This window comes from Lotus japonicus, chromosome 3, assembly GCF_012489685.1.
Source record: "Lotus japonicus ecotype B-129 chromosome 3, LjGifu_v1.2".
Taxonomy (NCBI): Eukaryota; Viridiplantae; Streptophyta; class Magnoliopsida; order Fabales; family Fabaceae; genus Lotus; species Lotus japonicus.
In genome coordinates this window covers 8,499,744-8,525,163 of record NC_080043.1, presented here as the reverse complement: position 1 = coordinate 8,525,163, position 25,420 = coordinate 8,499,744, and the positions used below count along the sequence as shown (strand labels likewise).

The following is a 25,420-nucleotide window of genomic DNA, read 5'->3' as shown; positions in this document are numbered from 1 at the left end:
AACAAAAATAGACAGCATGAAAACTAGCTCCTGATAATCATAGAATCATGGCATCACAAGCTAGAAATCTTTAATAACATTAATATTTAGCCTCATCACAGTCCAGAAATCTTTAATTAACTCTATCTTCTATGGGTAGTGCATCAACATCCACTAAGAATTAGAGCATAGCTCCTATAAACATCTTAAATAATAAGATAAGGGATATGATTAGCAAATATTTATTGTGTTTGAAAATCAAGCATAAAAATAATAACATAAATTTTTTATTGATCAGTATAAAGTAATAAAAGTTTTATATCATCAAATATATAAATACAAGTTATGAAAATAAAAATTGTTTTCAAAGTTGATCATGTGATCAGTTGGAACAAAATTCATAATCTGGATTGGTGTATCAAAATATAAAAGGTCCTTACAAGTTGCACGTGTAGATCTTCCTTCCTATATATATCAGTACAGGAAGCAGTGAAAATTATTTCATAACAAAGAAATTGGTATGGCATACTCTTTATGTGTTATTATTTAACAATTGACACGTTCAAAGATAATTTAGATGATGATTCTTCATGATAAAAGATATGAATTACATGCAGAAGATGAACCAGAATTGGTTTCCATCTACTGGAGTACTTAATCAATTTAAGATCCCATTACTATTGAGCTAGCTTAACCTTCAACTCTTCAAGCTATAGCAATTAACTGATAAAATCAATATCAAGCTCTTGAGAGAACAATACACATAATATAATACATCCACAAACCACACTCCCTAATTTTTTTTTTTCAATTCTTGCATCAATAGATCTTGTTCTACAGTATATGTTCTATATATACAAGGTCCTCTCTTGTATCCTAAAGCAATAATGTATATATATAAACTACTGATCCTCTCTTCTTCTTTTTCCTTTTTTTGAATTTTTTCTTCATTTTTGACTATTTGTACATGAAGAGAGAACCAACATTATTATTTATATACCAATAAAACAAGCAAATATCTATATATATGTATAAAGCTATATTAAAGTTTAACTAAAAATATCCATGGCCTCACCTTATGCCTTGTCATTGCCTGCAGCTGAAGAAGTTTGAAGCCATCTAATGGATTAAACTCTAACTTGCCTCCATTCCTAACAAGCAAAATCTCAATACTCCACTAAAATCTTCACAATCTAGCTGCTCTCAGGATCGATCGAGCTAATCCAAGGTATTATCACACTACAAGAAATCTCGCTGTTACCCACGACGATTTCCCTTCTTGATTCTTTACTTTAATATCTCCTTGTGCATCAATAATATCACCATCTTCATCAATAATATCAATAATTGAGCTATCCATACCAATTCATTCCTGTTATTTGATATGGTATTGACCCCAGCATTGTTTGTTGGTGCAACGAAGGGGTTTGAGGAAGCTGATTAAGAAGAGAGGCAATAGAAGTAGCAGTGCCATTCTCTTGATCTGTCCTCACAATACCACTTCCATGATGATCACCACCACCAACACTGCCATCCAAATCGAACCGCTTGTTCGACGACGACGTCCCAGCCACATCATCCTCATTCCAGTACAGCGACGAGAGGGTCCTCTTGGAAGCGTTTGAAAGCTCCGCCTTGGAGTTTGAGAGGCTACTCGCATTCGCAGCGCTACAGATCGCGCCGTTACTCAGCATCATTCCTTCATACAAGTGGTGATCATTCTCCAGCAATGCACTGTTGGTGTAGCTTGATGACATTTTTGAAAGATGAAGCCTTGAATTCATGTGGTGGCCCACGTTGATGGAAGATGGAACCCCTCCAATCATGTCATCCATGGATTCTTCACGCTCATGTTCCAGCGGTGATCTGTGCGTGTTGCTCTTCTTATAGATCCGGCACAGAACCCAATCATCCAACTGTTATTGTCAAAAAATTTGTTAAAACTAAAACAGAATCAGTTAAGAGCTAAAACAGAAACACAGAATCTGCTACTTTGTTACTCACTCACCCTGAGAGAGTTTTTCTTGTTACCCAAGTCACACCCGGGAGGCCTATTATTCGGCTTGTTATCAGCGAGCCTGTACTCATGCATGATCCAGTTAGTTTTGATCCCTCTCGGCGGCTTCCCGCCGTAGAAAACCAAGGCTTTCTTCACACCGACTTTCTGAGTTCCGTTAGAGGTCAACACAGGCTTATCAGTCCCAGTCGCCTTCCAGTACCCGGACGTCGCAGCCCGGTTAGGTCTCGCGCCGTTCGGGTACTTCCGGTCTCTGGGACTGAAAAAGTACCACTCCTGTTCTCCAAACGTTGCCTTAGCTGTTGAAAATGAAAATCATTTCTAGAAAAACAACAAAAGAGAGAAAAAGGGAAATTATGTGAAATTGAAGTATATATACCTGGAAGCTCCCATGGATCGAACTTGTAGAGATCGACCTCGGCGATGATGGCGACAGGGAGAGGAACAGAAGCTGCTTTTTTCTTGAGGTAGTGAACGACGAGCTCTTCATCGGTGGGGTGGAACCGGAAGCCGGGAGGGAGGTTCGGCTGTTGCTGCGAGCCGGTGGAGGAGTCGGTGCTCTCCATGGTTAAAATTCACTGAGATCGGAGGTTGTGGTGGCTATGGTTATGGATTCCGGAGGAAGAGAAGAGCATGTTATTTTCGTTGGAATGAAATGCGTTTGTAGTTTGTGTTACCCCACAAGAGTGTGAAGCCTTTGTTTTATATTGGTACGGCAAGGGAGTGGGCAGTGATTGCATGCGTGAAGGTGCATGGGAAAGTCCAATGGGGTCGTGGCGTGTGAGGGTATCAGGGGTGTTTTGGTCTTTTTTGGGAGTGGGAGGTGGACCAGGGAATGAGGTGGCTGCGGGTGCATGGGGTGGAAGTGGGTACCTGATGATGACGTGAACTGGAATTCGGGCCGTTGAGAGGTTGACACGTGGGATTCCAAATCATGGAAGTGACGACACGTGGGTGGGACCAGGAGTGAAAGTGCCATTTCTTTGCCCCCCTTTAATTTTCACTGATAGAGATTTTAATTATGGTTTGTGTTGTGATTTGTGAAAGAGAAAAATTAATTAATAAAAAGGGTCAATGGAATTATGGAAGGATAAGAGTGAGGTGTGGCTGTGGAGATAAGATTTTAGCCTTCTTCTCTCTAGCTTTTGATGCGCAAGTAGCACCACTAACGAGAAAATTACCTTGCTAATCATGTGGGCCCCATGGCATAAAACCCGCTTTCAATTTTCAACCATAGGAATGGTAAGAATTCATCATTATTAGTTGTGGCACTGACTTAAATAATAATAATACTCCCTCCGTTCTAAAATGTAGGTTGTTTTAGGTTGTGCACATTGTTTAAGAGCTCATTAATTGATAATTTTTTTTTATTAAAATACCCCTATTTAAAGTTGTGTTATATTAAGGAGAGAGAAATGTTATTATTGATTAAGTGGATAGTGAGAGTTGTGATAAGTGAAAATTAAAGGTGAAAATTAAAGGCTGTAAAAGTTTATCCATACAACTTTGTTTTTTTTTATAAGCATCCATTAAACTTGATCTCTAATTCTTGAGAGGATTAATCCACTAAGTGAAACTGTTGAGAATATTTAGGGAATAAAAAAATAATAATAATTAGTTGTAATGTTTAGATATTCAAAATACATTTTGAATTAATAATGAACAAACCACGTTTGGAAACACAGCTTAATTAAGCGTTTATCATCATAAACGCTTATGACATAAGTGCTTATTCATAAGCTATTTTAAAATATTTATTGAAATAAATTGAAAATAAGATATATATAAGCATAAGCTCTTACTATTATGAATAGCTTATGAAAATAAGCTCAAAACAGCTTATGGTAGGCCATAAGTTGTTTGCATAAGCTCTCCCAAACACTGACATAAGAGCTTATGCTATCAGATAAGCTCAAATAAGCTCTTTCAAACGGGGTCAAAGTCTTTCTCATAAGTTGAGATAAAAGTTTATTGTAACCAAACACATATATATATATATATATTTTGAAAACTAACCAAACACATATTTAATTGTATTGTGATATACAGGGCTGACCCAACACTAAATGAGGCTTAAAGCCAACTTTAAAGTGAGATCTTTTTTTTTGTCTTTTTAACTTAGTATTAATAGTAAAAAGAAATATTTTTTTGAGGCCTTTTTTCCTTAGTAATTTTTTTTTCTTTAGTAAATTTTTTTTAGGAGGCCTAAAACCCTTGCTTGGGTGACTTTACCTTTGGGCCGGCCCTGCTGATATGAGGAAAAAATTACACACCTCTTTTGAGGGAGAAAGACATGTGTGCATGAGAGGCAAAGTAGAAATGTGATTGGAAAAAGAGATGGAATAGAGAGAAAATGTGAAAAAATATATTGTGAGTAGTTTAATTATGCATTGATATTGTAATACAATACTACCATTAGAATCATCAATTTTCGACAATTGTTAAAAGAAACATGCAATTATTTTTCAAATGAGTGATAATATTCTTAAAAAAAATTAATGTCATAATTAAATTAGAATTTGAAAATATTTAAAATAGATAATTAATGATATTATTAAATGCATGTGAAAAACTCTTTATAAAGAGTATATATATTAAATCTCATTATAAAATGCTAGTAGAGGAGAAAAAGATGTGTTAAGAGTACTTTGATGATTTTTTTTTACATTGTAAGAGCAAAGAACATATTTGAAAAAGTAAAGAAGAAAAAAACATTTGTACGCTAGCCCCACCATGATGTGGATGTTACAGCTCAAACATGTTTACCTCTTGTGAAGAATACCAATTAAAAAAACAGAAATTAAACAATGGTTACAAATTATTATGATTAGTTAAAAATTAATGGTAGAAAGTTAGTATTTTTAACGTGTATATTATAATGATTAATTAATAATTTATGGTTAAAATTATAATCAATGTTGTATATGTATATGTAAATTAAATTTTCAGCTTGTTAAAATTTTAACCATTAATTAAATGTGTAAAATCAATAGTTCTGATACTTTATTTTATGCTCCATATACAGTACACTTTAAAGGATTGACTTAAATATATGAAATGAATTAAATTGAATTATTGCAAATAATTACTAACGAAAGAAAAGAGAGATGGGACAAACCAAGTTGGATTTATTCAAAATTTTCATGAGAAACAAAAATGATTAATATAATTCAATAAAGACATAAACGATGTTGGTTTTTGACACAAGGAAATTAATAATTAATTATTTTTCCTTTTGATCTCTAGCTATATGCTACACTCTATATATTTCTATAAAAGAATGCATTCCACTTATACTAATTCCATTCAACTTGCTATAATTGGCATAAAAAAGTCCAAGTTCTCTTATAGTAATTGAACTTGAAAATATTACTAATATATTTAGGTGGACTCTGAGGTAGCCTCATAAAAACAGGTTATATCAACACCCTCACTACATGGATAGATGGTGTTTGCATTCCATGCTGAATTGGATTCTTTTTGCAATTTAGTGGTTTTACAAAAATGATCCTATTAACTTTTTTATTTCTTTTAGTTTGACAAACAATTTTCTCATAAACTTTCTTCTGATTTGTAAGGGATTTCAATACTTCTTTGATTACCATTCTTTAAAAATAAAAGGGGCTTGTTTCATTCTGATGATACCGGAGTTATGTTTATCTAGTCTGTAAGTTGTCACTCATATTAACTTTTTTTAATGTTAATTAATTATTGTTTCTTTTACTTTATCTATACTTAAATTGTAGGTTATCAATTTTTTTTATTTTTAGTGTCTTTGAGATGACATGGAAGAAATCTAAAATAAAATTTGTACAAGCAGCATCACTTATATGGATGGATCCCTGGTGTTTGGACATATTAACGCTGAGCTGGATATATTTTTTATTTTAAGAAAAATGATCCTGTCGATTTATTGAATTTAAATATTCTCTCATTAAAACTTTTGCAGATTTTGAATTTTCCATGCATCTTCTTATTTCTTTCCCCAGGTCCACGATGATACTGACTAATTGTAGTTACAAGAATTTAGAGTTGAGAAATTCAATGTATAATTAAAAGCTACATTAAATGCTTGTGCATAATTTTAAAACATTTAATTATGAGGAGGGTATGTTAACATTTGAAATTGGAATAAATTCTCATCAAAGCGGTATCGGTTCCAGAAAATTCTGTACAAAGTATATGTTTAAAGTCATTTTCAAATTTTTTAAATAAGCAAGTCATTTTCATTTGATTAAGTTTTTTTTTTCTTGTTAATAATCACAAGTATAAATATGGGTAAGATGGCACAAAAATATTTTAACGCATAGCATCAACTGAGATGTGCCATATGTTGAAATTTCTTAAAATACGTGTTAAAATATTTCTTAATCACTTAAGAATGTGTTTGTGAGTTGAATGTATTTTAATGGGTAGAGAAGAGAAAATGGAAGCGAATGAAGGGTTCACACTAGCTTGGGATATTTTAAAAATGAGAAAGAGTTCGAGGAATTTTTGAAGCTCCTCTAAAACTCTAGCTCCTTTAGTTGTTTTATAGAATTCTCCAAAATTGAGGAATTTAAACCTTTCAAACAATATATCCTTTCTTTTATAAGCAATATATTCTCATTCTTACTCATTTTCCATCTCATCCTCTTCCTCTTTCTACCCCGAAAACCTCACAAATAATATCCATATTTTTTAAATTTACTTTGACACTAAGTATATATGACTGTATGAGCAAATTAATACTCACAACCATTATTGCTAACTTCTTTTAGGGACATATAGTGCTTAACTTCAAATTTATCTTGTCTACCAACAATGTGTTAGCTTTTTTTAATCGAGTAGTACTGTAGTAGTAAATAAGGTAGATTTAGGTAAGGACGAAAATACATGTTGGAACTCTTTTTGGAGGAACTATAGTAATTTTCTATATTCTTCAAATAATAATAATAAAAATCTATTTTGGCTTTGTCTTCAAGTGAAGCGGGGTGAAGGAGATGTGCATGGAGAAAAAGCACATGAGGACACAAAAAGAGACTATTGCCTACAATGACCTGTGATCCAATCAAAACCGACGTCGTATGATGCAAAAATCTTGAAAGGGTTAACATACTATGATGGGTGGGGTCCAAATGCTGATTCCATGAGCGACCATATGGTCCCATTGTGAGTGATTTGCTACAGTACATGACCTGACACCAGGTGGAGGTAGCACAAGGTGAAAGAACCCCTAGTTGTCACCCAAACTCCCAAACCACGTCTTGCATCATAATCCACTTACCCTCATACCTATAGATTAACCCTTTAGAGTTTAGACTATTGTCAATGAGTAATTTTAATTGTGGTTTTTTCTTTTTCAAAACACCTCAGATCCATTCAAATGGATTTTAGTCCATAACTCTCGGTTTCAATTAATGTACAATGTTCTTAATTGTGTTCTTCCAAAGTCTTTGTGCTAGGGTCACTGTTTAAGCTGAGCGTCCTCCAAAAGACCAGGTTTGGGGCTTCCAAATTCGAAGAGTAGTACACATCCCCACATCCTAAGCAGTTAGCTTAGAGGACTTGATATGAAGCTCATTTTTTGAACCAGGTTTGGGGTTCCATTATTTAATATAGAACAATTATCTTTTATGACAACATCTAATTTACATATGTTTGCAAAACATGTATCGATATTATAAATTTTAAGATAAAATTACTCATATATCCTCATATTTTTCATTAGACCACAACTCTAGCCTTTACTCTAAGCCTCACTAGAACCCCATCACCACATTATAAAATTGCCGCTATTGCAAACTCTACTTCACCTTAAAATTCGGAGGTTCTAATCGAACAACTTCATAACATATTCATAAATAAAATTGAAGCTTGTTGTTACATACTCTTGCTATCACCCTTTCAAAAACCAAACACCACCACCAACTTAATGTCACTCTTCCATCGCCTGAATCCAGCCATTCAGTTTTAATTAGCCACCAGATTGAGGCTCTCAAACACCAGATTGGTCTCCCTTCAGCATAGATCTACAACACCAAACCTCCCCACACAATGTAAATAGGCGGGTCAGGTGGTGGTCATGGTCAGGGCACACGACGATATGATGTTGAGGCGACTTCGTGTATGTTAAAAGTGTAACATCCTGACTTGGCGACTGACCCTACTGTAACAACACAAGTCTTTTCAGCGTGTTTTGTCCTCACTTGCGCACTTCCCGAGAAAACTTCTCAGGAGGTCACCCTCCCAATATTACTCCAAGGCTAGCACACTTAACCATGGAGTTCTAATGAGTTGGGCTCCCGAAAAGAAGTTGCAACTTGTTGTTATGAGTAGTACCAATCAAATCTTTTATGCCCTCATCAACTGTATAGTCCATCCCTATACAGTCTCGGAATACCTCTTGTTCGGGTGTGAGATCGGTTCATTCATGTGCCCCTCCGCCTAGAAGCCTGCCAGGAACCGCTCCTTGTCTGTGCCTCACTGCACCGACGATCACTCCCCGCCCTTGCCAGCCCCCGGGCGTCACAGGCCCACCAGCTTCCGCTTGGTTTGACCCCCAACCACACCGTACTGGGAGAGGTCGGCTCTGATACCATTTGTAACATCCTGACTTGGCGACTGACCCCACTGTAACAACACAAGTCTTTTTAGCGCGCTTTGTCCTCACTTGCGCACTTCCCGTGAAAACTTCCCAGGAGGTCACCCATCCCAATATTACTCAAAGGCTAACACACTTAACCATGGAGTTCTTATGAGTTGGGCTCCCGAAAAGAAGTTGCAACTTGTTGTTATGAGTAGTACCAATCAAATCTTTTATGCCCTCCTCAACTGTATAGTTCATCCCTATACAGTCTCAGAATGCCTCTTGTTCGGGTGTGAGATCGGTTCATTCATGTGCCCCTCCGCCTAGAAGCCTGCCAGGAGCCGCTCCTTGTTCGTGCCTCACTGCACCGACGATCACTCCCTGCCCTCGTCAGCCCCGGGCGTCACAAAAAGCATGGTGCGACAGGGTTGCTGAAGACCGCCCGAAGTTATAATACCAGAGTGATTCTCGATCGTTCTGATGATGGAGCAAGGTTCAGTTGTTGAAGTATGCTCCGATGCGTGTGATATGTTCTCGGTGGCCGCCAGAGCAGGGGGTTTCTCACCGTCATCGATAATGGCAGAGTTTAAAGGTCGACAATGGAGGTTTTTGACTTGGTACGATAGGTTCGAGTGTTGAACTCGGTGATGGATAAGGGAGGATGTTTTTAGTGCGGGGTTAGAGATGGAGGTTAATGGAAGCTTCTTGAACGCAATTGTCCACACTTTATCGAATAGCTCTTACTCGAGAGGAGACATAACTACTACCTCTGTTCCTATTTATCTGTTCAGAGAGAGAAGAAACACACATATTACGGAGTACAATTAATATTATTAATTTTTAGAAAAATATTATTTGTTCTTCTATTTTACTCTCTAAAATTTATTTTATCTTTCTTAATCTTATACCCCCACAAAGATATTATTTAAAAAAATAGCCTTTAATACTCTCTTGAAAAGTTAAGTGGATAAATATAAATATAAATATAAATATATATATATATATATAAAAGAACAAATATTTTCTTCAAAATGTATAGTTAATAAGGAACAGATGTAGTAGAATATAATAATTTTGTGTGTTTATACCTAATGACCTAAGCTTTTGCTATAAGCTCAAGCTAGCTGTTTCTCCGATCATTCTGCATAATCCTTATTTCATCACAACAACCCTGATTAGAACATGATGCGGATCACAAAACAATTACTCATGCATGCGCTAGGTCCTCTTTTCCCTTCAATATTATTTTGTCTCTTTTCTTTTCAAAATTGTAGAATGTTTTTGAACTAAATATCTGAATAAAAACAAGAAACTAATTAAGAGACATCATCCTTTATCCAACACAAGATCGACAAGACATGACTTCTTTTATTATGGATTTTATTTTATCTTTTATAATTGAATAATTGTACAATAAGCAAAGCAATATTATTTTCAACGGAATGGGTCTTCAATTCTTTAATATTATCAATTAAGTCAGCGCAAAAGTATAATTTTAGGCAAAATCATTTCAAAAAAATCACTAAAAAGTTAGCACTTTTTATTTTTATTTTTAAATGTAGTTGGTCATCATGCTTGTGGATTGGCTTGACAGATCCTCATAACCGTAAAGCAACCCAACTTTTTAAATCTGCAATAGGCTTCTTTTATACATCTCAGTCTCGGAAATAATAATTATAAGATCACAGGTAGAGACATGAGCAAACATTAATTCCTTTCTCATATGTGCGCTATGATTTATTTGCAGTCATTTTTTGAATTATTAGCTGTTTTAAAAATAATTAAACGTCATTTTTTATAGAGGGACTAAAATCAAATTCACTTATAAAATTAGAAACTAATTTGATCATTAATCTAATTTTTTATCAAATTACTTAAGAGTTTAATGGATATGCACTAACAGTGTAACACAGTCATCCAATCAAAGCATGCCACATAGGAGAGATAATTACATTTGACTTTAATTTTAATTAAAAGAATAATATATTTTCTGATTTGGCGGAATTCAATTGGATGTCTGTGTAAAACTATTTTACACTGTCAGTGCATATCCATTAAACTCATTACTTAATATATTTTTTTTCTTCTCTTTTTTAGGTTTTTCACACGGTGATGACTTTGGGTATGAATGCATAACTTTTTTATGTTTTAGTCATAGAACTCTACCTCCAACTTTCAATATGTATGATTTAAAAAAAACTTTCAATATGTAATAATTAACTTTTAGAAGCCAATGTTTTATAGATTTCTCCGAAAGTAAAAGAAGCAAATATATATTTTGTTTTCCATGACGATGATTGACTTGATACCATTTTTAAGTTTGTATAATTAACCTCAGATTCGAGATGAAGATCTTTTATATGAAGTTATCTATCTTCTTCCAAGATTCTCCGGCATGAGTCAGATCTTCTTTGTCTCTTTGTTTTATCAAGATATGTAAATTATTTCCAGTGTCGGCCTAACACCAAATGATGCTTAAAGCGAACTTAAAAGTAAAATCTTTTTATTTTAGAAAAATATTTCTTTTATAAAATTGAGGTAAAAAAAATTTGAGGGACTTTTTTACTTAGTAATTTTTATTTTTATTTGTTTGAAGTCAAAAACCTTTGTTTGGGTGCTTTACCCTTGGGACGACCTGATTATATTTGCACCCTGTTTATTTTGCACAGCCACAATACTTTCACGGTTGTAGGTTGGGGTAAAGGGAGCCCAAAGTAGAAAGATTTGTATCAATAAGTCACACTGAAAGCCATTAAAAAGACATAGAAACATATCTTTATTTGAAAATTTTAAAATATTAAGCTTATGAGTGGTATTATTTCTATTGTCATCACATCACACATTTTTAACGGATGTGAAATTTCAAAATTCTCACCAATTTTATTATTACGAATACACGGTATATGTAACTTAATCATATCTCCTAAAAAAAATCATATCCTTAACGAAAAGACATTTACTTTATCACCTTGACAACTTCCCATTGGAATATTATCGGCCACTATCAAATTAGGGATGTAAGCGGGTACGATCTGATCCGTGAATCCGATTAAACCGATCCAAACCGAACACATTATGATGGGTTGGATTGGATCATCGGTTCGGTTTGATTTTTTTTTATTGCATCCGATCATTATCGGTTCGAGTATCGGATTTGAGGATTGAAAAACCGATCAATCCGAATCAATCCAATGAATTGAGAATTGTTATTTACATTCAGCCCAAACACTCTAACCCATTACATTGCCTATTTATATTTGTATTGGGGATGATGGTTTTATTTGAATTATAACGATTATGTCATTATCGAATGTTTTGTTCTTTGAAAATGTTGGATTTTTCTATATTTTTAACGTTTTTAGAATAATTTTCATGTGAATTTCTAAACTGACCATCCAATTTGAACAAATCCAATTGAAATCGGGTTGGGTTGGTTCAGGTTTAGAAGCAAAAATCAAGAAATGCAAACCAACTCAAACCGAATATGTTTAATTAGTTCGAACATTTAAACACCCTAAATTCGAATCAATCCGGTCCGATTACACCCCTATATCAAATGGTATAAATAGGTTTACAATCAAATCCAAAATAAATTAAAACAATGCAGTCTTAAACACACTTTCGAATTTTACGGCTTTTCATAATCCTATGATTTTAACCTACAATATTTAATTGATCGATAAGTGTATAGAACCACCTAATTTCAAAAGAGATTAATTTCTATGCACGTGTAAATAAGTTTTACATAATTATTTAATTACATTTCTCTATTTTTCTAGCTCATAATTAATTTTGAATTTAAAAAATAGAAGTTTGTGATTGAATGACTGTGTAAGTCTTTTTACATTATGAGGGCATAGAAATTAATCTCATTTGAAAAAGTTATACTTACATACATATATATATATATATATATATATATATATATATATATATATATATATATATATATGAGGATATATCATATGAGAAAGGTGTTCTTATGTGAGAACATGATGATAAATCATGACTGTTAAATCTAATCATGAACGGTTCAGATTAAAACATTAAGTCATGTGAGTTTTTAAGAAAGTCACATAACTTTTTTAAGTGGTCATGTGAGCATTAAATTGTTTTAATCTGGACCGTTCATGATATGATCCAACAGTCGTGATTTATTCTCATGTTCTCACGTAAGAACACCTTTCTCATATGATACATATCATATATATAATAAGTTAATCCCCTCTAAGACCATATGCAATATAATGGACCTGTTGAATCCGTGATTCAACAATAGACGGGGTCCAATGAGGTGGTTGAATGGGGTGTTTAATATTCAACATGTTGAATACATTTAACATAGTTGAATGAACCGTAACCGGTCCCACTCAACACACATGGCAAAATCTCATTGGTTGTTGTAATTTACATATTTTTATCACACCCTAATTATTTGGGATCAATTATTTCGTAGTAAATTGATTTTTTTTTTAATTTTTTTCCACCAAAATTCATCATTTTTTTATCTATAAATAGAGACTTGATTTATTTGATTTGAAAAAAAAAACAACATTTTTCCCCTTTAGTTTTTCCATTTAACCTCAAATAAACTCTTGTTTGTAATTCCAAATTAATTAAGAATAATATAAAATTACCTAGAAAAAATTAACTCTTAATTATTTTAATTTAATTTAAATCGATAATTGTTATTAATAATATATAATCACAAATAAAAACAAAAACATAAAAGAAAGTAAGAATATGAAATAAAAGTGGTGGGGTAGGGTGTTGAAGTTTACTAAACAAAACCATTGTAGTGAGCAAAAGTTAAATGTGTGTTAAATTATTAGGTGGAAGAGAGAAAAAATAATATGAAGTATAAAAAGTGAAAATATAAGGTGTTGAATGGAAAAACCATTGTACATCAGGTTAATGAAATTAGAAATGGGTAAATAGGACGTACTTTATTCTTCTGACACCAAAGTACAATTTCTTGTTCTTCTCTAGAATATATAAAAGATTAGTAGATTCTTTTTCATGCTTTTATTATACACACGACGAAAATCTTGGTAAAACAGGGAGGAGGTTTAATTATAGTACTAGGTTCGTTATGTACATTAATTTCCACTATTATTTCTATGCCTTTCAATATTTAGGAGAATAGTAGTGGAAAGAATAGTTTGTATAAAATTGCCTTTCGTAAACTGGTGAAAAGAATAGTACCAGAGAAGATAATTTAATTTGCATTTTGATTTTGGAGGATCGATGTCTAGCTTATATTGTAATCTTGGACCACATCTGTGTCCATGTTATCCCAAAATGCAACTCCAAGTAGAAAGAAACCTTGACAGTACCCAAACATAATGCACAAGAATCCAGTTTTGCTGCCTAGCACAGGCCCCATATATATAGACCTAACCAAAGTACTACCATCATTTTGTACTAGACTCTACTAATAAAATTCTTTCATTCATGATGAATGTTTTGAAAATCGAATCGGACTAGTTGGTCTGACTTAGAACTGGTTTGTTGACTGATTCAATTAGTTTAAAAATCAGCAGATCCAAGAGCTAACAAGAATCGCCAAAACCGTTTGAACCAGGCTAAAATCAGTGAAAATGAGTCAAGAATTCATTTTCGTTTGTTTAGGAATAAGAAGTTAGGCACTTTAGAAGTGTCTGTTTAAATTCAAGTCCTAGCTATTAATTTGTGTCCAAAATGATGTCATTCTCATCGAAGGTAATAGAGACGCTAATGAGGAGTTTCAAGGCGGTGGTGGTTCTGCTAGTTCCTGTCTCACGCTATTTGTTGATGTTATTGCTGACTCGGTGAGGTATCACCAGGTAAGGTGCCTTCTCTTGCAGCAGGGAATGTTAAGTTTGTTTTCGTTCAGCGTCAACGCAAGAACGTTGGGAGGAGATTTTGCTTTGCATTCATACGGTTCTGATCATCAATAAAGGATGATGCCTCAACTATCAAATCTCTTGATGGGTTCAAGTGGGGGGCTCTTCCTTGTCGGTTTCGTTCGAAAGGACCATCGGAAAGGGCAGAAGCGAAGATGAGAGGTTTTGTGCATCATGTTCAATCGAGGGAATTGTTTATAACATCCGAGTTTAACCAGTTCATCTTGAGTCTGACTGGTCCCACCTGACTAAATATGAAACACCTAAAAATAAAAAAAATATAATTAACAATCAGATAACACTCGAGATTAATTGGAGAAAAAACAATAAGCCCCACCAAGATAGAAAACAGAAAAGCACCAATAATCAAAAAGCTATTTGTTCAAGGTACCTGGTGACCTGATGAATAAAACCTAAGGAAATCTAATCCTAGCACTCCTTGGTCAAACCTGTTTTTCAGAATAGTTGCGCATAAAAACATATGTTTTAATTTTGTAAATTTAAAGTCTTTAATTGTGTGAATTAAAGTCCTTAATTTTATTTTCAAAATATTTTTAATTTTATAAATATTTTAATTAATATAAATTCAGTTGAACTGCTAAATGCATTGATTCAGTACTTGACTGTGTTGATGACTCATTCGAATTTTATAACACTGCTTTCTCACAGTCTTTCGGGGGAATTGTCCCAGCTTATTTGAACTAATTAAATTCAACTATTTGCTGTCTAAAAAAAAGTCCAACCCACCCACCTCGATCTACTGATAGATTTTATCATTTTAATACTCCCTTCGTTTCAGAAAGTTTGTTGTTTTACACCATTTTTCAATATCCCAAAATGTTTGTTATTTTAGAAAATCAATGCATTTTTTGCTAATTTTTTCCACCTATACCCTCATTTAATACATTTTCTCTCACTTATCACCTTTCATATTAACCAACCACAACACTTCTCTATTAATTACATTCTTCTCTATCTAAGTATACTTTAATAGTTGCACATCATATTAGTAAAATTAAATAAGGACAATTTAGTCAAATTATACTATCAATAATTGTTTTCTTACTCTTTGTGGCACATCTTAAACTACAAACTTTCTGGAACGGAGGGAGTACTTTTTTTGATACATTAGAAAGATAAATTGCACCCGTCAGAAATTGATCCCTAAACCTCCCCTACCCGACCTATATATCCCCAGCTCTTACCACTTGAACTATCCTACGGGAACTTTTCATTTTAATACTGTTCCAAGTCCAATAAAAGATATGAAAAAAATCGTTTTATACTTAAATTCACCACATAGAGTGTACAAGCTGGTGCCTTACCTCTTGTAGAAAACGTAACCTCCCCCTTTATTTTATCACTTTGGAAAGCAGAAAAAGGGGCAATATTAAAAAAAAAAAAAATTAATTGTGCGTGTCACCCCTAGTCGGTAAATGCATTTTCTTCTTCCAATTTTATTAATTCCCTAACAATTCTATTTTGTTTTGTCGCCTTTTGGGTTTTCACTTTTCTCCTAGTCCATTTAGGTAGTCACGGATAGATATAGGATAATTCATGGACTAAATAATAACATGTAATAAATTCATCTAACATGCAAGAATTTATTAGAATAGATAGTAGATTTATGTCATTTTGTACCATCCCCATCTCTCATTAATGGTTCATTTATACATATAGTCAAATTATGCAAACACCCCTTAACCATGCATATTGATTGCCCTGATAATTAGGTCAAGTGGTAAGAGTGATGAGACATAAGAGTTGAGTGAAATAAATGATGAAAAGTCTAGGATTTAAACCCCGAAAATAGACTAATTTACTAATAACTAACATTTGCTTATAAAAAAAACCATGTATATAGATTGAGATTCTCATTGTCAGGGTCGGCCCAACACTTAAATGAGGCTCAAAACAAACTTTAACTTAAATAAGAAGAAACATTTTTTACTAATTTTTTTTGAGATCTAAAGCGCTTGCTTGTGGTGCTTTACCCTTGGACCGGGCCTGCTCAATCTCCAATATCATCTTTTATCTTAATGAATGAAATTATATCATACTCCCTCTGTTCCTATATATAAGAGCATCTTCAATGCAAGGTTATTAGTTCTTATTTTTGAGTTAAGAACTAAGAACTTGACCATTGGTGGTACTGACATGAAGCTCTTAGTTCTTAAAAATAAGAACTCAGTTCTTATATAAGAAGTTTTACTCTTTGAGTTCTTAGCTTAAAATATTAATTATTTCTCTCTCATCCAAATTAATTTATTACTTTATGAGTTTTGTTTTTTAGTTTATGAAAATAAAAAATATAAATAATGTGGTTGGTGGGACCAAATGAATAGTGGTAAAAACTAAGAACTAAGAACTTATGGTTGGAGTAAAATTGCTTGAGAGTTGCTTAAGTACATGTGACAATACGAGCCCACATAAATAGTGCTAAGAAATGAAGTAAGAACTAGCATTGGAGATGCTCTAAGTCACAAATAACTAATTCTCTTAGATTAAGAAAAATAGTTACTAGTAATAAATTTGTAAAGAAAATGATTTACTTTCCTAGATTACTCTTATTTACTTTCCTATGATTTTCTCTCTCCAAGTTAATACTTCTAAAGTTTATCATCTCTTTCATAGTATTAAATATGAGGGTGAACTTGGAAAAAAATATTTAATGCTTCCTAGATATTTTAAAGTGATTTATATTTCGTAACAATTCTTTTTCAAAAAAATGACTTATAATACGAAATGGAGAGAGTACTAATTAAAAAAAATACATAATATGACATTTAACATCTATATGAATGTTTTTTAATTAGCATGGTATGATTCTATCGCGAAACGGATAATGAAACACCATTTCAGTTGGCAATTGAGTAAATTGTGGGGCTAACACAAACAGAAAAAAAAAAATTCAATTAAGTGACGCTTAATTATGATCTTTTGTCATTGCAAAAAGGAAGAAATCACAACCATTATAATCTTAAACTATATAAAATGTTAATAAATAAAAAAGAGTTAATGGTCAAATTAGTCACTGAGTTTGTAAACGAGTTTAAATTTAGTCTCTATGATGAAAAATGACATTTAGTGGTGGTTATTTATACAATTACCGACGGTTTATGACCGCCACTAAACGTCATTTTTCATCAGAGGGACTAAAATTAAACTCGTTGACAAACTCAGAGACTAATTTGACCATCAACCATAAATGAAATTGATAGATAAATTTTAATAGTCAGATTCTAAAGTGTACACCCTCTTGAATAGTTCAAATGATAAGAGTTGGATGATACATGAAATGGGGAGAGGAAGGTACATGAATTAATTCCTAATGAACGTTATTTATTTTTCAATATATAAAAAATAATTCAAAGTGTACACCCTCATCCTCATATATAACCTGAGATTAGCCTCAACTCCTCATCCTAATTAAAGTAGGGATAGATGTGACTTGTTTCACCCTTGTTATGCTTTTTGATGACCTTTCCCTCTCTTGCCACTGGAAATCTTTTATAAGGTCCTCTCTTTAATTACTAGGTGCCCTTCAACACGTTACTTTACTATTTTGAATGACTATGTTTACAAACTTTCTCACACAAAACCTTTTTCTTTACCCTTTCTGACTTCTTTTACCTTTTTTTTTTCATAGGTGGTGCTAATCAATTGTATAAGACAAAGAGCCTCCGCGGAAAATGCCACCAAAATATTTGCCTAATTTTATCCTGAGTCTGTTCTGTTGTAACTGATTTTATTATAAGAGGGTCTTAATTTGCATGACCCTTTCACATGTGATTTAGACCTTTTCATTCAGTTGGCTTGCGGCGTTATCCATCCTTCTCAAGTAACCATAAGTTTGGCATCTTATACCTGACTCTTCTCCAACCAAAATATATGCAAACTCTCCAAATTGAAAATAACCACGTTTCAAATTACCCTGTTTCATAATCTAATTCACCATTACGAGGATGAAAAATAAGGACGAAATTTATTTTGGCTTGCCTAAATAGTCAGAGGCCCAGTATCGTTTTGGTAGGTCTAGATCGAGAATTTACAATGATCAAGTGAATGTCGCACGAGATTGATCTCATCTAATAATTAGCCTAGAAAAGCAGAACATGGATGATTAAACAACTTCCCAAGTGTAGCCATTATCTCAAGAGTTCTTCAGAGTTGATTAATTAATTAAGACTTAGTGTCTCAATCACATATTGTATAGACCATACTCAATAAATACATGTTTGATCGTTTAATTACATAAGCATTAATCGTTTTCTGATTATGTTCTGCTTGATGAACTTTGAGTTATCTCTCTAATCCCAAACTATAGCTTGAGGCTTGAGCGTCGCATTACCTTATATATGAAGGTACCCCCCCCCCCCACCGTGGACAACCGGCGCACTACCATATGTGAAGTCTAAAGCCACCACTAGGAGACCAGAAGGATCACTACAAGAAAGGGTGCTATTAGCGTCGGCCCCTACACCGACGCTAAATTCGGTGAGTTTACGTAAGGTAAACCGGCGCAAACCGAAAAAAGAAATTCACTAAGCGGCGGTTAGATACAACCAACTTTGGTTTATCCATCTCTTTGCATCGGTTGTCGTCTGCAGCGGCTTTGCGTCAGCTTTGAGTCGGTCCGGCCGGCTCAAAGCCTTTGTGTCAACCTTAAAACCAATTCTAAGTGTTAGTTTTAACCTTGTAAACAGCGGCCCAAATGCTGATGCTAAAACATGCATAGCGTCGGTTTTTCACTTGTTAGTATTGGGTTTTGGCCAAAACCTTTTAGTGCTTTACGCTTAAAGGATCAGAGCTCAATTTCTAGAAGATGAAAATTAAATATGTGTGTGTGGGGTGCACGATAAATTTTGATTTCTTGTTCACCAAGGTTCGTATCCTAGCTATATGCCCCGGCCCACCATATCTCAAGGGCCTAATTAAAAGTGCAACTTGTGGTGATCAAATAACTACATGGCTTAATCATTTGCATGTTGCCATGTGACTGTTAATTACTTGATGATTCGTTATGCAAGCTGTGTTTTTATCATTTGATTTTGGGATGGAAGCTACAGGCTGTAAATAGTTCTTGTGATTAATTTCTAAGCAAGAGGATACAAGAAAATCATCAAATCAAAAAGATATAACTCATCTTTCTGACTTAATTATCTCCACTCAAAAGCTGAGGTAGATTTTTTTCTGGACGTGGATATCAAAGATGTAAAGCCGCTAAATGATGCTTGCACGCATAAGAGGATATAAATATGGTATAAATAAAAGGATAGTTAAAATGTAAAATGGTAAAGCATGTAATCTTTTCCAAATTACGCTTCCAAACAAAAACGCATGCTTATCTTCAGTGATATTTCCTTAATTTTTCTGTCAATTTTTGTCAAACTTATCACTAGTTCCATATATTTTTCTTGTTGTAAAATATCAAATGCATTTATGTAGGTTCCTTTTCATGCGTCATAGATTAAGATTACCACTTCCAAAAGTGATTAAATTGGGAATTTACAAGATTTCCCCACTTTAACCTTTTTTTTCTCTCGTGTAAATCTGTTGAATTTGTCTGGTAGTGGACATTTTTTGGCGACTAAGTAGAAGCCAAACGTGGCCAAACCAAGTACCATGCAATTAACCGGCTAGTATTTGCAAGGAATTTTCACCTTTTCAACCTCTTCATATCATCTTTAATTAATTCAAGCCTTTTCTAATCCTTTTCACTCTGTTCTGCGGTGTGATTTGGTTGAAACAATTTTCCTCTAAGAAAAATATGGAATTCTATATGATTAAAATTATTTGTCTTTTTTCTTTCCTATTGAAAGATTAATGAACGTATTGTACTGCGTATAATCTAAAACCGAACGAAACATAATTTTTGTGGTGGTTTTTTATCATCACAAAGTGACAACTCTAAAAATACATAAATTGTATCAATTTGAAACTGCTACAAATTTCGTGTATGAAAATAAGTGGAAAAATTTAAAGAATGAAGAATTTCAAATTAATATAAAATATAATCCCTATCCTATAATAAATGCTGCACAAATTCCATGCAGTGTAATTATGAATTGCATTTCACTTTCATATCTGAAAGATACACTCGAACAGAACAAAAGGATGATTGGTGACTCATCAAATGGAGCTCAAGAAAGGCAATCAGGGTTGTATTAGCCTTTGGGTTCTGCTTAACCATATGCAGAATGTGAGAGAAAATGCGAGTTTAATGGTTGCTTTCACTAATAGCTGTTTTTAAGTCAAATTTTGCTGACATTGTTTGCAAATGCAGATCACCTTGCCTCTTTATGAAAGTGGACAAATTCAAAAATAGGACACAAAAGAAAACTCCACCACAATTTGAGCCACTAAGTCCTAACCATGAAAATGATCCAGTGAACTGTGGACAATGTCATCTATTGTGTATTCAAGCTTAATGTCCTTAGGATTTGCTGCGCACATATAGGGAAATAGTAACGGAAAATAGGGAAATCACAGCCACTTTGGTCAAGCTGTTAAATCTAACTGTCTAGTACTTAAAATTCTATTTGTATGGTTTGATGATAATAGGATAAAGTTGTAAATACGTTAAGTTAACTTGATTAAATAGTGATGTTTTGAAATTTCATGAACCATATTGTCAAGCATTACATCGTCTGAGAGGCAACACAACATATCGTCCTACGAAGATGGAAGACACTGTCTTACATACAAGTTTGCATTTTCTTATTCTTTCTTGCTAACATTTGTAAAGCCTCTGTGTAGTATTATTTGTGCTAAAACACTTAGTAAGAACATAAGCGTTCCAAAAGTTTACATTTTCTATCACCCTTTCTTAAGAACAAACTAAGTAGAAAACTCTTTGCTCTTTGTAAAGGTTGTTGATTCTGAAGAGGCTTGATAAATGAATACTCATAACAAGAAAAGTCTTTAAACATACTTGTAAAGAAGTCCTATAAAATACTTGTTTGAAATTTATTAATGAAAACACTTGGTGGAGACCAAGGATTAGACGTAGCCCAAGCCTTAAGGGTCATATGTCTTTTCTCTTAACCCTTACTCTTTATTTACTTGTTATTATTTTACTGTTCAATTAACAAGAGGTTTTACTGAAATGATTTCATAAGAGATTTTACTCTATCGTCCTACCTTGAAAATTTTGCAAAAAGTTTTAGGCATAATTCAACCTCGCCTTCATGTGTTTATTTCAGTGGGTATTAGATGTAAAGTTTAAAAGCTTGATTCATAAATCCCTAATCCCATGTTTTGAGAGGTTTTGAATAATAACAACGTTCTTAAACTACCTTATCATAAAATAGATAAATTTCTCTAAAGATCTTATGTCTTAACTTCTATGGGAACTCAACATCCATACTCTCTATTATCTGATGTGTCAGTGAAAAGAAAAAAAGAGGATTATATCATCTATATGAGACAAACTCGCCCTTGCCATAAAAGAGATCCAAAATAAAGTGCAAACAACCCACCACAACCCCTAACCTCTCTACAATATTATCCACCACACTGCTTTGTATTTTGCACCCAATCAGGATTGATTTCTTATAATTTATCCCGAACAAATAATAAATAATTCTAGAATATCATTTATCTCCTCCAATTGACATGGAGCACCTCACAAAAAACCAGTATAGCATCAGTGAACTAAAGGTGATTAATACACAACCCGAAAATAATATGAAAGCCACAAAGGTTTTCCCCCACCGCTGACTGGTTCCACACAATCGATAACCCATTCATGCAAATATTGAATTAAAAAATTGACAACAAATCACCTTTTCGCAATGACTAAATTATATTAAATTATAATATTACTAATTTGATTATTTCAATTTTCAGTCAATGACTATTATTTTATTTTAAAATACACCACTTATCTTACTCTATCAATTTACTAACAAAAAATTATTATTTTCATTTAATATTCTATAAAAAAATTAACATTTTCGTTCATACTTAGCAACATTTAATATTTTAAAATATCAACATATAATACTTACCAACAAGTAATTTTTGCAATGAATGTAGTACAAGGTGTTAATACACCAAGTTAGCTCTCACATGGACTTGGTAGATTATTAAAAAAAATAGAGTAGAAACGCTAGTAACTAAATGCTGTCTAGACTGGACTGAATCGAACCTGACCTGAGCAAACCGGCGTTTTTAACAAAACAGACCGGTGGTTTGGTTCAGTCGCGGGTATGATCGGTCTGCTTTTATGGGTTGGTCTGGGTTTGACCGGTCGGCTTCGGTTTGAGCTCCAGCTCGAACGAACCGACCGAAGCTACATTAAAGAAAAAAACTAGCCCAACCCAGTTTGTTAATGAGGGAGAGTTAAAAAAAAACCCATTTGATAAATTTTTACACTAGCCTTCATTCATTAAAAAAAACCCTAGCCTTCTCTCATATTTTCAAGCCCCCCCCCACCTCTTCTTCATCTCTGTCCAGATCAACACAAATCTCTCGACTCCAGCCTCATCTCTCAACGTCGTCGTCGCCGCACACCACCGTCGCACGCTTCCCTTTCTCCCATCACTCAACTATAGAATCCTCCGCACCACCACCTTCTTTTCCTTCCCTTAGGTCCAGCATTGTCACGACAATCCATGGAGATCTAGTGATGCCACACTGTTTTCCTTCTCTAAGGTCCATCCCCGCCACCACAACATGCAGATCCAACGCCGCTATAACCTTCTTTCTTTCTGAGGTCCGTCGCACCACCGCCTCAATTTTCTCTGTTGAAGATGAAAATGCACCTATGCACGATAAATGTTTCACTCGTTTCTTCAATCTCTTTTTTAATTATCTGCTGATTAAGACCAGATCTATGTTATATTTTTTTGTATGTTACTGGAAATAGTTTCTTGTTGCCCTCTTCATCTTTATTTTTTTTGATTTTTTGTGGATGTTAGAAGCCACACGAACCCACCCGTTTAAACCATAAACCATCAAAATCGAACCCGAATGACCTGTGGTTACTGGACGGCTAGTGGCAAATCAGGTGGTTGGGTAATTTTCACATTGGCAAAACCGAAGTTTTTGGCCCGAAGCTGCCAAACTAGTCCGGTGGACACCCCTACTAGTAACAGGGGGTTGGTTGATGAGTTTGCAATGAAACTAAAACATAAAATAAGTGATTTAGGAATTCAGAAGAGAGAACGTTAATCATTGAGTATCAATCATTCTAGTGCAGCAAACCCTCAATGGTTACAAAAAGGCTTCTTTAACTTTTTATGAAAGTCGTTGAGACGAAGCCCAACTCATAGTCATCAGTTGGAAGATCCAAGTTCTCTATTAGATTGATTTGTTCAAGTTAAGAAAGAGTCATCTCCCCTAAAAGTACGCGAGCAATGTTCTTCCCAGAATCCCCAAAGATAACAACTAATCGGTGTTAGATATTTCAGTTGTTTAGAAACAAAATTCCACAATCACTTCATCGTTTCATTAATCAGTTAATGAATCATTTACTTATTTCAAATCTCTTAGATAAACAATTAAAACTGAATATAATTTCGAACAAACATTAACATAAAGAGTATTCAAAGCATGGAGTGAAAGAACGTAGATCAACTTGAATAAAAAGATGAAATATTTATTATTAAGAACAAGACCTCAAGTTTGCAAAAAAATGAATATTAAAAATCCTAAGATTGACTAAGAAGTTAATAAAACCATTGAATTTGATGAACACTCATAAATAGAGTGAAAATAAAGAAAAACGAAACATAGAAATCAAGGATTACAAACATAAAGGGTGAAACATAAGATGAAGTGTTTAATAAAGTTCTCCACCTAGTCTATTTATAATAATAAGCTTGTCCCCCAGGTATTATTGTCCTCCAAGTCTTCTATTTCACCAAGTCATTTGATATCTTACAAGCCCAATAGGACTAATTGGCCTTTGATTGTGGCTCACTTCTGACTGTTCAAAACTTCACAGCAGCAGCAACGCTCGGTTCAGTTCATTGCAAGGCCAACTTAATGACTGAATGTTCATTGGAGTCTTTCATGAAAGGTGTACCCCTTTATGTTAACTTCATGTGGCTTCAAACAGAGCCTAATTCCAAGGTCTGTAGCCCATGACATGATCATTCTAGTCCAGACTGTTTGGACTTGCAGGTTCCAGCGAAAAAACTTGCAATTAAACTTTGACCAAGTTAGAGACCGATTAATCATTGGATTTCAACATGAAAGTTGCAGATATGTCTTTGAGGTTTCCAATGACATATTACTTGCCTCGTTCCGATCACTACAGATTAAGATTCAACTAGTTCTAATGCAAAAGGTCATAGAAAGCTAAAAATAAAGAATTAATCACATTTCCATTAAAAACCCAAACATGTGTAGGTATAAGAACTCAGCGAAGTCGTCAAAATAATGCAAAATCAATGTATCCAGCTTAGCATATCACATATAGTGTGCATAGATCATGTATAGATCACATGTCGATCCCAACAAACGTCTTTTACGGGACTTTACAGGGTTTAGCTTGCTTACGAATACACTAACACCTTGTTGGTGGGTTTGGTTGGCTAATATGCTAGGGTAAGAAAGAGATTGATTTAGTAGCTATTTGAATGGGAGCTAGTTTCCCTCCTATGCTCAGAGCCAAAATGTTCGATATAGATTCACCCCTTGAGGGTGACTTGAAGTTCTCTCGCCCCCGAACCACCAAGTTGTACTACTTCGTATTCCTCTTACGTGCTTCCCTCTTTCCTTTGACATTTAGGGATTTCTGGGTTGGTTTGTATGCAAATTGAGAAATGTTGGTTACAATTCCTGAAAACTAATTTCCTTGAAAGATCAAGAACATGATTTGTTTGATAAGTTTTTCTTTAACTTTTTTATCACTAATCTTATTTTCGTTGTCAATTGTTAGATCCATTTATTTAGCTTGATAAGTATATTAGGTGGGTGAAGAGGTTAAGGACATGTTGGGGGTTCCGATGGAAAAGAAGT

At 33.9% G+C, this 25,420-nt stretch overlaps 1 protein-coding gene across 1 annotated transcript; it reads right to left on the bottom strand.

Moving 5' to 3' along the window:
* Positions 1 to 669: 669 nt before the first annotated feature.
* On the bottom strand, positions 670 to 2,689 carry LOC130748751 (NAC transcription factor 56). The gene is made up of 3 exons (XM_057601994.1): positions 2,376 to 2,689; positions 1,988 to 2,295; positions 670 to 1,895 (listed from the first exon to the last, which is right to left on the bottom strand). The coding sequence occupies exons 1-3, from the start codon at positions 2,560 to 2,562 to the stop codon at positions 1,332 to 1,334; spliced, it is 1,059 nt and encodes a 352-aa protein (XP_057457977.1). The 5' UTR covers positions 2,563 to 2,689; the 3' UTR covers positions 670 to 1,331.
* Positions 2,690 to 25,420: the final 22,731 nt, after the last annotated feature.